Source organism: Lissotriton vulgaris, chromosome 6 (genome assembly GCF_964263255.1).
Source record: "Lissotriton vulgaris chromosome 6, aLisVul1.2, whole genome shotgun sequence".
NCBI lineage: Eukaryota > Metazoa > Chordata > Amphibia > Caudata > Salamandridae > Lissotriton > Lissotriton vulgaris.
In genome coordinates, this window is record NC_141694.1 from 1,080,151,775 (window position 1) to 1,080,164,224 (window position 12,450).

Sequence of the window (12,450 nt, forward strand, 5' to 3'; positions counted from 1 at the left end):
CTTCATAGGCCTATCTGAGAGATAGAATTACAAGTTCTGATATAAGTTTTTCCAGATTTTAAATAGTAGCCAGAGATTACCACAAACGTTCTGATTCTTTGTCAGTCGCTAGTTGAGTTGTGCTAACATACTTGGTATATATAACAATATCTTAACAGCTAAATGCAAAATCAAGATTGATCATCCTGGTCTAGTGGCACTTGTCCACCTTAGGGGTCTAGACTCTGCCTGGAAGTAAACACATGTGCAATGTTAGACAAATGGAGAAATTCAAATACTCAATGCATTTTCTGTGCAACCCAGCTTATCCACAATGTACCAGATGCAGTGCCAGAGGACCTATCTAAAGGATTCTGAGCGTCCAATAAAATCATACTAGCTCCCTGCCACATGGCTTCAGCTACTGTGAACATAGTTATATCTATATTGATAAAAGTTGTTGTATCCTATCCTGAAGGAACCTCACTGCCATGATGAGTCTATTCTAGAACTGACCCTTCCAAGACGGACTGCTACATCTTTTTTTTAAAAACATTTTGTCATCAAAGTTAATTCATGAAATTAGGCAGTATCACCCACAGACTGGGCTTGATTTACATTATTATGCGAATATCACAATGTTGGTCTTATTCCAGCATTCTGCAGTGTTCCCAACACTGCCCAAACCGGTAACGGGGTCATGAAAATCCGGGGCCAGTATTGAACTAAAGAGTTTTTAAATTTGATTGGAATTACAATTTCCCCATCCACTCATCGACTGGAAGATGATGAATCATGTTGTCAATTTTGTTAGTCAGAGGTGACAGTAGTATTAGAAATGTCACTGCTGCTAAGCAATCAAGCTATACGTAGTAAACATAAATACTAATTGCTTTCATTTGTGCCTTAATATGCGCAAAATATAATGTTTGGTATATTAAGAAAACCTCAGAAACATTTCGGTCCTCATTAGTGATGCGGTTTTGAGCCCTCATCTCCTTAGTTTTCAGCATAAATAGTATCCCAAAAATCCCACTGAAAGTGATTTGTCCTCTGTGCCTTATCACTATAGCATCTCAATTCTTTTAAATGCAATATTATTGCCAGCTATAGATACAGCTCATCTTCAGTAGCATCATTTTTGCAATCTATTCTTCCGGCGAGTCTGCAAGAGAGTGAGGAAGGGCAGGATCTTGACCCTTTTCTTCAATGATTCTTTAGTGAACATTTTCCGACACTGGAGGAAATAGGACTAATGGAGTGATTGACCATACATAGATAATAGCAGGCAAAAAAACAGAATAACAGTGTTTTAAAGTACTTGGGGGAACATTGTTTTTATGGAAACTTTGTTTTAATGGAAAATTGAATTCATTGATTAGTTTTAGAAGAGGGGTCGTTTTAAATCTTTTTGTCCAATCTGTATTTTTGCTGCTTAAATCTTTTTTTGTTATAAATTCCTGCTCGAACTGCGAATCAATTGACTGCCTTAATGTAAATAGGAAAAACTACTATAGGGGGAAAGGTTTTCTTTTAAAAACTAAGGCGTTTCACTGTCTTACATTTAACCATTGTTCTCTGCAACCAGCACCAGCCACCCTGCCCATTTTGTTACAGGGAGGTCCATACCATCTGATATATGAAAAGCAATGAATGTCCCCAGTATGCAGTGCGACATTCTACTTTCCCCTTTAAATATTGAAGACCCTTTGCCATGCCTCAAATGTAGAACCGTGTTTGGGGTCTCCCCAGTGCTATCACGTCATTCTGCAGTTGTCTGGGGGAGATTGTTTGTAGGTGGGCTCAATAATGCACAGTCATTGAAAAAGCACACCCACGAAACGTTTGACTTACTCATGGACTCTAGGCTGGGCTTTTTGTTCATCACTGAGTCATGGCCTATGACTGGGGTACCCTGGCATTGTAACTACGCTTCCACAGGGATAAACTATTGTTAGACAAGATAGAACAGAAGCTTATCGAGTTGGCCTTGCTATAATCTTTCAAGATGCCTTCCAATGTCAAATATTTGACCTAGGCCCCCTCAAAGGGGCAGGAAGCCTAGGGTTCTGTCTCAAGTTTAACCCTTCTATGTCCTCTGCATGTGCCCTCAGTTATTGACCCTCTGGCTCATGCTCTACATTTTTAACCTCTTTGGGAGACATCATCACCCTTCTGGTACTGCGCTATGTGAACTTCGCAATGTTAAGAGATTTTAATCTCCAATTGGAGTGCAGTAAAGACTCAGACGTAGTAAATTTTTCAGATGCCTCAAGTTCACTGGGTCTTGCTCAACTGGTTACTTCACCTACACACACTGCTGAGCACACCCTTGATGGAGTTTGCTCTAACCACACCAGGCTAACAACCGAACCCCTCATCAGGCATGCCTGGTATGATCATATGTTGATTCTGCTTAGAATTCAACATGTTAGTGAACTGTTGCTCCCCTTTATCAGTGACAAGCCCCCAATACTCTCGACAATGGGGAAAACTATTAAGAGACTCTACCCTAGCTACACTGCCATCTTCCTCCACCCCACCCTGTTAGGTAATGTGGATGAATATGCCTCCGCCTTTACAAACTGGTTTAGCCAATGCATTAGTAAAGTAACCCCGGTAAAGTCGTTAAGAAGAAACCGAAGTAGTGATAGGCCTCAACTTACTGCATGCAGACGAACAGAAAGTCACGGAGGTGAAGGAGGCACTGATGGAGGTGCAACAGCTTGTGGATCTCACAGACCGAGTCTGCTACATGGAGTGCTGGGTTGAAGATGTTGAGGACACTCCAGGAGAAACAATCTAGGAATAGTGTGCCTCTCAAAGACAGCCAAAACCCTCTATGCGTAGATAAATGACGTTCAGCACAAACCGCGCCTCACTCCTTGTAGAAGTTCTTCTAAGTTGAGAGGGGGAACCAAGTCCCTTCACAAGTCCAAACACATGGGCTACCCCCACATCCACTTGTAAAAAAAATTCTCAGCCAAGGAGTGTGTGGACTCCTCCTATAACTAGCATGCTGACATGGACCCCAGAAAGTGTAGGACACCAAAAAGTAATTGTTACCGGGCTACACAGGAGCAGTGCAACAGCAATGAAGCATGTTCAAGGAAGTCAAGAGTCTTGAAGTCACAAAACATGCAGTATATGTTGTTAGACCATGCCCAGGAGTAGCCAGAGAATGAGCAGATAACCGAATACAGCATGAAAATTGAATATCTTCAAAGTCTTGGAGCCCGTGCAAAAGACAGAGAATGAGGCATCACGAACCCACTGTAGAACATGACGCACTTGAATGAAAAATCACGCTCAAGCCAGTGACAAAGGGGCAGACACAGATGTCCAGAGACACAACTGAGTTATAAGACATAGGAACGTTCACATCAAGGACATCAATAGAAAAGGAAAACACCTAAAGTGGCTCTGATGCTCTCCAAAGTCACTTCAAGGCCCTCCCAAGCTAAAACTGTGACACGAATAAAGAGAATGTAGGTTATTGCAAGAAGTACATAAAGGACATGAGGCGATAGAGTATTTACCATTTCGGAATTTTTGAAACTGGATGATGAGAGAGAGGATAATATTAGGGTATTTAAATTGTATCTCCTGCTAAAAGCAATTCCTTTCGTTGGTAATTTTAGGGTAATTTTTTTTTGGGGTAACTACGTTTAAAAACCTGTCCTGGTTGTGTCATTTGGGAAACTACTGCCTGTACCAAACTTAACCCGTTTTCCCCTAGTTGAAGCAGCTGCTTAAGGGGACAGACCCTTACATGTGCTAAGTGGTGCCTAAATCACCAGAAATGATGAAGATGTGTGTCTGGCCAGCTCATTCTGATGCACAATAACTTGTGGGCTTCCAAATTTGGGAGTTTAAAAGTCAGTTGCTGAGTATTCATTACTCTCTTTCAGGGAACGCGATTAGATGGAGCAGAGGCGTCTGGAGCTCTGTGCATTGCACAGTCCTGGCCTGGCATGGCCAGAACGATCTATGGAGATCATCAGAGATTTATGGATGCCTACTTCAAAACATACCCAGGTAGGTCCAGTGTTGTAGAGAAGGGGGTCACCATCATCTTTGTTTGATAGGCCCTAAGTTCTCAAAATCCAAAGCTCATCTAGGCATGCTTTCAGGAAATGCAGTTGTAGGATGATCTTGACTTTGACTTATTTTTTTGTGCATAATCAAGCACTAAATTGCCAAATCTCTGTATATCTCAATAAGATATGCATTATTGTTTTGTCTGAGAGATCGTGCGTTAATTGTGTTTTTTATGAAAGTTTACAGTTAAGTGTAGCTATAAACTATTACCTAGCTCTCCATTGTACGTTTCTTTGTGGCACATGCTATATAAAAACAAAAATAAATTGTCAAAAGTGAGAATTTTCATTTGTAGTTTCCTTTTTACCATTGTGCACCGTGGCAGGTGAAATGACCCCTACTGCACAGGTAGTAAAATAAGACAGTCTGGCATTCAAGGAAATGAAAACAGACATTCGAGGCCTGGTTCTCTGTTTAGGTTTCGCCCGCTTGTGAAATCTATGCTATTTAATATATCTTAAAAGGTGCTTTACTTCTTATTGGTCTGTGTGCTTGTCACTTTACATTTTCTCATTTCTATTGGTAGCAGGCGTTCTATTTCCTGTTGTTCCATGTGTATTTCTCATATCAGTTTCCGGAGGCCAAAGTACTTGTTCTCATCCGACTACTTTGATGGGAACTTCTTGTATTTGCTTAAGGCTGCACAGCATTTAATATGCTTTATTTGACGACTGCACATATTTAAAGCATGCTTTCTAACAGTTATTTTCTGCTTGATCCGATGCCTTTTATTTAAACCCTTTTGTCAGCACGCATTTCAAGCGTGCTTGTGAGCCTTTGCCGAGACTCCAACCCAACTTTCAAGCTCCAAAGTCGGCAGTTGTGGCCGTTACACTACATCCTCTGTCCTGCTCCTTCTCTCAAATCAAATTTCAAAGCTTTATTCGATTATTAAGAACAATCATAAAAGCATACAGTATTAAAAAAAAAGAATAAAGTACAAAACAGGTGACACAAATTACTGTAAACGGCCAGACAAATATTAACAAAAAGAACCAGAGTTAAAACACCAGGCTTTTCCTATGGGACACAGCTTTTAGAATAAAGGTAGCGGTAGGAAAACAGGTGTCCAAAGTATCAAATGCAAATAGCAATTTCATGGCTTGGGCAGTAGTGAACACAGAATATTTCTTAAAAACAGGTTTAAGATAGTGTAAACGAAGGTGCAAGTAAAGAGGGCAAATAAGCATAAAGTGCAGTGTGCTTTGCTTGGTTATGCCATCACAAGGGCATGGGGTTGGACTATAAATTTTCATCTGTGGGAAGGCCACCAGGTTATGGGCAATGCCTAATCTCAACCTAGTGAGAACAAACTGGTGAGATTGTTTGGTAATAACTTTTAAATACATGGGCATGCCCGGATCAGCCAACATGTTAGAATGGTAGAAAGCATGGGTTGAAAAGTGGCTAGATTGGACATTACGCAAATTAGATTTGGTCCCCAGAAAAACGTTTTAAAATTCCTTTTTAGGTACAGTGACAGCGCTCAAAGGCTCACCAAAAATATCAAGATTAAAAATTTCACTGTAAGATGATAAAACATAATTTAACCAGGGGATCTTACGGACATTATCTAACCGAAGGCAGTCTGAAATGATTTGCCTGGTAAATCCTGTCTCGTCCTTTGCCCAGATTGACCTCCAGACCATAAGGGGTCTCAGGCCCGTTAGATCTGTAAGATAGTCCAGCCCCACCTCTCTATGACTCAGTTCAGTGGATGCCGAAGAGGGGAGGCAAAGGAATCTTTTAAGGAACTGGTTCTCTGTAACTTGCAAATCCCTGTGGTTGCAGTAGCCCCATACACCCGAGCCGTATAGGGCAATAGATGCGCATTTGTGCCTATAGATGTTTAACATGTCAGGGATGCGACCACTACCTAATTTAGATGCAAAGCGGAATACTCCTGAGGAGCTTTTGCTCATCTTGGCCTTCACATTTAAAACCTCCGATGCCCAAGTCCCTCTATTATTAAAAGTTATACCAAGATAACAAAATGTGTCCACTACCTCAATTCTATGGTTATTAAAATGGAATGGTTTAAAAAGTTTCATCTGTTTCCCACAGGCCATAATGAAGGTCTTAGAGTTATTAATTTTTAATTTTCTCCCCAAAATAAAATCGTAAAAATAATTCATGAGATTTTGGAGTCCATTTGGAGTTCGCGAGAGTAGAACCGTGTCATCTGCATATAGCATAACCGGGACAGGATGGCCACCAATCTGTGGAGAATCTGCGTGTACCCTCTTCAATTCGGACTCCATAGAATTTATAAAAAGGGAGAAAAGTAACGGGGCCAACACACAGCCTTGCCTTATGCCTGATTTAACCCTGATTTTCCTGGTACATTCCCCTGCCTGGCCAAAGCGGATCTGAGCTGATAGTTTATTATAAAGTCTGGCCAGGAAGTAAATTATAGCTGGTGGGGCTCCCATTTCCAATAGAGTGGACCATAACAAAGTATGATTCACCAGATCAAAGGCACTTGAGAGATCAGCGAAACAGAGAAATAAGGAGCCCTGTTTCGCTTTAGTGTACTTCCCGATAATGAGATCGAGATTAATACACTGCTCTGTTGTCCCAAGACCCTTACGGAAGCCATATCGAGATTCTGCCAAAATTTTATTGTCTTCCGCCCATTCCTCCAGTCGCACTAGTAGGACCCTGCTCATAATCTTAAGTGAGGAATCCAGAAGGGAGATAGGGCGGTAGTTCTTAGCCTCTCCTCTATCGCCCTTCTTATAAATCGGTAAGATTATGGATTCACTCCAGGTAGATGGTGTACTATCTCTGACTAATGCATTAAACACCTGGGTCAGGAGCGGGCTCCAAAGTGCCAGGTTGGATTTATACAGGTCAACCGGGACCCCGTCCGGTCCCGGTGCCTTCCCCCCTTTGCTCTTACTGTTGGCAATTTCAACTTCTTGGAGGGTAATCCCCAAGGATAACTTAAGTTCATAGAGGGCGGTAAAGGGACTAGCACAGTCCTCCCCAGCCGGGTCAAAAATTTCTATAGAATATAGTTCCCAATTATCTTCACTAACCTGTGCTGATAGTATAGAGAAATCTTCCTTTACAAGAAAAGGGCTATTGACCATGTTCCAAAAGAGCTTACTGTCACGCAGTACTGCTGCTCTAGTCAAATCGTCCCAGGCAAGTTCCCTTAGCTCTTGTTTTCTACGTGTTAGGTGCTTTTTATATGTCAGCCTGAGGTATGTAATGGCCTCCCTGTCTCAGGGTTGTTTAGAAAGAGCCCGCTTAAGATCTTGGAGGGATTTAGTACACGCACTATCAAACCAACCGGCAGCTGCCTTCTTCATAATGCCTTTGGTGATATTAAGGGATCTTTTTATAATGGTACCCGATTCCTCAAAATCAGCTATAATGCACTGGGAGGAGGCATCTGGGTCCAAACATTTATGTATCGCTACAGACCCCGCGCCCACAATTTTATGCTGCAGCGTCTCGGAGTTATCCCCACACCATTTGATGCGGATACCATTCTGCCTACAGGGGGTTATGTCTTCTCTTATCGTACGCTGAGCATTAGCCGGGGACCCCCAAATATATGTCGACAAGGTGATGGCATTATGATCGCTACTTCCAAAATCTACAACAATTGGAACCAAACAGAGTGGAACAATACGTACAGAGACCAATAAATGGTCAATTACAGAGGCCATGTTCATTCCTACAAAAGTCGGTACAGGATTACCCTCATTATCTGCAGCCGGGGAATGTATCAATAGATCCATGTTAAGCATAAAGGAATTGAGGGAGTCGCCATAAGCTGAGTGTATACAATGTGCCCGGTTTTCCCCATTATCCCCGTCATACCCACATACTTTAGTAAAGGAGTGGGGGCAAGTACGAATATTAAAATCCCCTCCCCAAATGATATCAAAGTGTTTATGGGTATCCTTGCAAATATTTCTCACTTCTAAGTCCAACTCATCCATGACTGAGGTATTTGTAGCATCGAACAAATTATTATAATGTTTAATCAGCAGGGTTACATGACCCCTTTTGTGTTCCAAGCTTAAAACTTGTGAATGGAAACCCACAGTCTGATACGATTTCACACGAACAGGGAGGTTCACAGAAAGTAGGGTTACTAGCCCACCTTTAGCCCTGCCCATGTTAGACCTTTGTGCCTGATTATTATATGACACAAATCCATCAAAAGTGATGTCAGTTGTTACCCAAGTCTCTTGTAAACATAAGACATCAAACTGGGATAGGGTTTCACTCCAGCCCAAGGACGACATTTGCCGGCTCCAGCCAGCAATATTCCAGCTAGCAAATGTGAAGGCGGGAGTACATGTAGTTGGTTCAGTAGCCTCTGGTGCACTAGTGAGTCCTAATGACGGCAAGATAACAACAGGGGAGACCTTAGATAATGGAGGGTGAAGTGTGGCAAGGGGGTCAACTCCCCGGGATAGTGAAAGTGCAGGGGTAGGGGTGGGGGGCATTACGAGTGCTGAGTCGTTAGATGTACTTATGCCCATAGCATCTACTAAACTGTTAACAGTAGCAGGGGGGGGGTTAAGACATAAGTCGTGGGTAGTCAATCAACTCCACCTAGACCATTAAGACAGCTAAATCGGTTAAAGTCACAAAAAGGGGTCTCCGGAGGCAACATGACCGGTCTTGCTTCATACCTACGAAATCGGACCCTCCGCTCAACCCTCGTCCAGTTATCTTGGCCTTGATCATGGTACATGTGGTTAGGGGGAAAGAAAAAAGACACTGGAAGCGTCTGGATGGTGGAATCGAAAGATCTATTAAAACCGGCACATATGTGCGAGACTGTCCTAGGGTCTCTAAAACTCACCGTGATACAGTCCCCATTAATAGTCTTTCTGGTTTTACCCAACCAAGGTACCCTTCTAACCAAGATAATTTCATTGTGAAGATGGGCCGGGAGGGGTCTATTCCAGTTCAGCCATCTGATGACTTTACTTTTAAGGGATTGAAAATTCTCGGCTTCTCCAGCTTCTAGTGGGGGGACTCCGGCCAAAACTACCATGAAGCGGTTAGCTTCAGGGGGCAGGTCAGGCCTGCGCGGTCTAGGGGCAATCTTGTCAGGAGGTGGGGAAGCTATATGGCCGTTGGTTGTAGCCCCGTTAGTAGTGGCCATAGATTGGACTGGTCCTACAGGTAGCAAAGGGGGAATGTTAGAGTTGCTATTTTGAATTGGGGCTAGGTTGCCCGTTGGGGGGCATAAGGGGCGAGCGGCATCATTCACTAAAGGAAGACCTGGGTCAGTGGGGGTGATTTGAGGGTTACAAGGAGTATTAGACTTGGGGGATCTAGCTAATATGGCAGCAGAAGTTTTCTCAATGTTAGTAAGACGGAGTTCTATACGTTCCAATTTTGACTCTAAAGGGATTAAAAAAGATTTAAAAAGGGCTCCCAGGGATTCTAAAGAGAAGTCCAAACTAGGTATGGGTTGGGATAGACCTGGTGTGGGGTTGGGGATATCATGTTTATACTTGGCTGTTTTAGATTTGCCACCCAATTTCGTAGTATCCGGCCTTTTGCGTTTGGTTGCGGCCCCTTCTTTAACCCCATTTGGCAAAGTATCACAAATAACAACGGGATCAGGAGAAGTGGGCACATTAATATCAAGGACCATATCAATTTCTGGAAGGATTTCGTTAACCAAAATGTCCATTTCAGGTAACGCCGGATTTGTCTCTGTAGATGTTAAAGATGAGCCACCCGCAGCATTGTTAATAGACTCTGTGGGCTGCTCGGGTGTTTTAGCATTAGCTAGAGTTCCGAGGGAAGATCTTTTGAGGGCCGATAGTTCCTTAGATAAACGCTTCTCAAGGATGTTTATTTCGATATCAATTATGGTATTAGCTCTGATCAAAAATTTCTCCATACCTCCAGCGATGGCCGCTCCAGCTAGGGAAGACTTGCTCCTGGTTTCGCGACAGGACATCTCCCCACACTATAAGTAGCAAGGGGTAGCAGCGGAAACAAGAGGGGGGGCCCGGTCCGGTCAAGACCGGTCACGAACGGGCACAAACGGGCCCGCCCCTGGCCCGGGCTTCGCCCGGCGACGCTCCCGCGCAGCGGGATGCTGTAACCAATAAGTAGGGGGGGTTACGGCCTGTGGGCGGAGCAACTGGGAGAACGGACCAGATGATGGCTCTAGGTCAGGCAGGGACTCCTGGGAGTTGGAGTCCCTGCAACGCTCGCAGCCCTGTTGCGAGCCTCCAACAGAAGCCCACGGTCCTCAGCTCCTTCTGAAACTCCTTATTGCCTCTGTCCCAGATTGCGAAGCGGCACCCGCGGAGTGGGTGCGGCGAGGTCAGGAAGAGAGATGCAGGGAGGGAAATGCAGCCACAGCGATCGTCCCAGCAGCAATAATTCCCCACGGGACCGAGTCTTCAAGGATACACCCTCCTTCTCTCCATTTTCAATACTCTTCTCAGTGTGTCCTAAAGCAAACTGCACACTTTGTATGTAAATGCTCCATTTGAGCGGAGTAGAAGTGACTGGTATATGTGAGGAAGGAACTCTGTATGTAATATTTATGATTTGTTAGACTTTTCACTGCAGACAGCAGCGGGAGCTGTCTGGGGCGTGATAATGAAGAAAGAATGAAAGCTGTTGAAATATTAGGACATTGGAATGTTGGTAGCTCCATTGAAAACAATGGAGTTATCCAGGCTTCTAATGGCTGGTAGAAGCCCGGAGCTTCAACATTCTAATGTTGTCCTTCACAGCAGCCGCTGTGAACAAAGGCCTCATGGAGCCCAAGGGGATTTCAAACCCCTCACGCTCCGTGAGGCCTTTGTTTTATTTGTTAGAACATTCTAGTGGCGGAATGTTATAATAGCCTTATAGCCCTCCATAGGGGGATATACCCGCATTAAAGTCCTGATCCCTTGTTAAAGGCCCTTGCCTTCAACTTGGGCCTTTAATGGCTGGTATAGCCCTCTACAATGGGCTATAAGGCAATATTGAATACTGCATCAACCCGTCACAAAACACACTGCCAGGATAACAAGTCCCCACGTCCCCTTCATCCAATGTGATCTAATTGTAGCGCCAGTTAACAGTCACACTTTGTGTTTTTGACATAATTTTTGCTTGTTGTGGCTGGTGTTCTTTCAAAAACTGACTTTTATTTTGGATGCTTGCATTTTGTGGTTTAAAGTCAGTCGCAGAACTTTCTTAACTGCACTCACTGGATGTTTGCTTAAACTTATGTGTCCCATGGGGGGAAGATCCTTCTCCTACTTAGCGGCCAAAACCTGGAACTCCCTTCCCATCCACCTCCGCCTCACCCAAAACCACCTAGCATTCAGAAAACAGCTTAAAACCTGGATATTCGATAAGTAAACCTCCCCCCTTCCTCAAGCGCCTTGAGATCCTCTGGGTATGTAGTGCGCTATATAAATTCTGACTTGACTTGGCTGCTGTGGATAATAGAGCACGCTTCCAAACTAACCCTCCTTTTCGGGTAAGCTCCCACCTTTTGTAATGCTCAACTTCCTGGAGTGTAAACAGGACTAATGCCAGTGAATATTTGAAACCATCCATTGAATGACCAGAATGTACATTTCCTGCGCTTTCCCATAAGCATAATAATGCATTCATTATGCACATTGTCTTTGCAAAGCGGCACTAGCTTGTTTGTTATGTTTCTGATTTTTATTTTATTTTTTGATAATGTGGCCATGCAGGAGAGGTGTTTAAAGGAGAGTGTTACAGCTGGATTCTTATCTATATTTTCACAAATCTTAGAATCCGTGGTCAACTGGATCTTTGTTGCCTGCTAAGAAGTGTAAAAGGAAGATTTCCAAATTCATAACTCGTGACAGCTTTGTAAATAATCAATTAAATCAATTTAAAGGACCACTGACTAAGAAATAAAGTTTAACATTTTATTACAAAGCCAAGAACAACTGGACATACAAGCACCTCAACAAGAGGTTCAGAAAATAAACCGGCACTAATACAAACATAATCCTACTCAAGAGTCTCAGACGACTCAATATGAAAATCAACGTAAGTTCAAGAAGCATCGGGCAAACTATGACCGTTCCTGCTTGAAGCCGTGACTGCATTTACACAAAAAGAAAGAAAAGGTTAGTGTAGGATTCTTGTAAAGATGACTGGACACAGGAAGCTTAAATCTTCAGAAGTTTATTCCTTAAAGAATCCCATCCAACCATAAGCAGGCAGACAGTAGCAGTTCACCAGACTACTGATCTGGTTTACATCCATATCTCCCCCAAAGGAATGCAATGACATACAACTATTACATCCCTAACATTCTGTACATGACATAGTATCATTCCACTAGGAGGAATACCACAGTTAGTCTGTCCCTATACTAACTCTAAAGTGACA

At 43.2% G+C, this 12,450-nt stretch overlaps 1 protein-coding gene across 1 annotated transcript in view; it reads left to right on the forward strand.

Annotated features, from left to right (window-relative positions):
- ACSS1 (acyl-CoA synthetase short chain family member 1) overlaps positions 1-12,450 on the forward strand; it is a 1,180,850-nt gene that overhangs the window by 877,179 nt on the left and 291,221 nt on the right. The window contains exon 10 of the mRNA XM_086927145.1: positions 3,891-4,017. Coding sequence (XP_086783271.1) covers positions 3,891-4,017 — 127 coding nt within the window. The remainder of the gene's footprint in view (positions 1-3,890; positions 4,018-12,450) is intronic.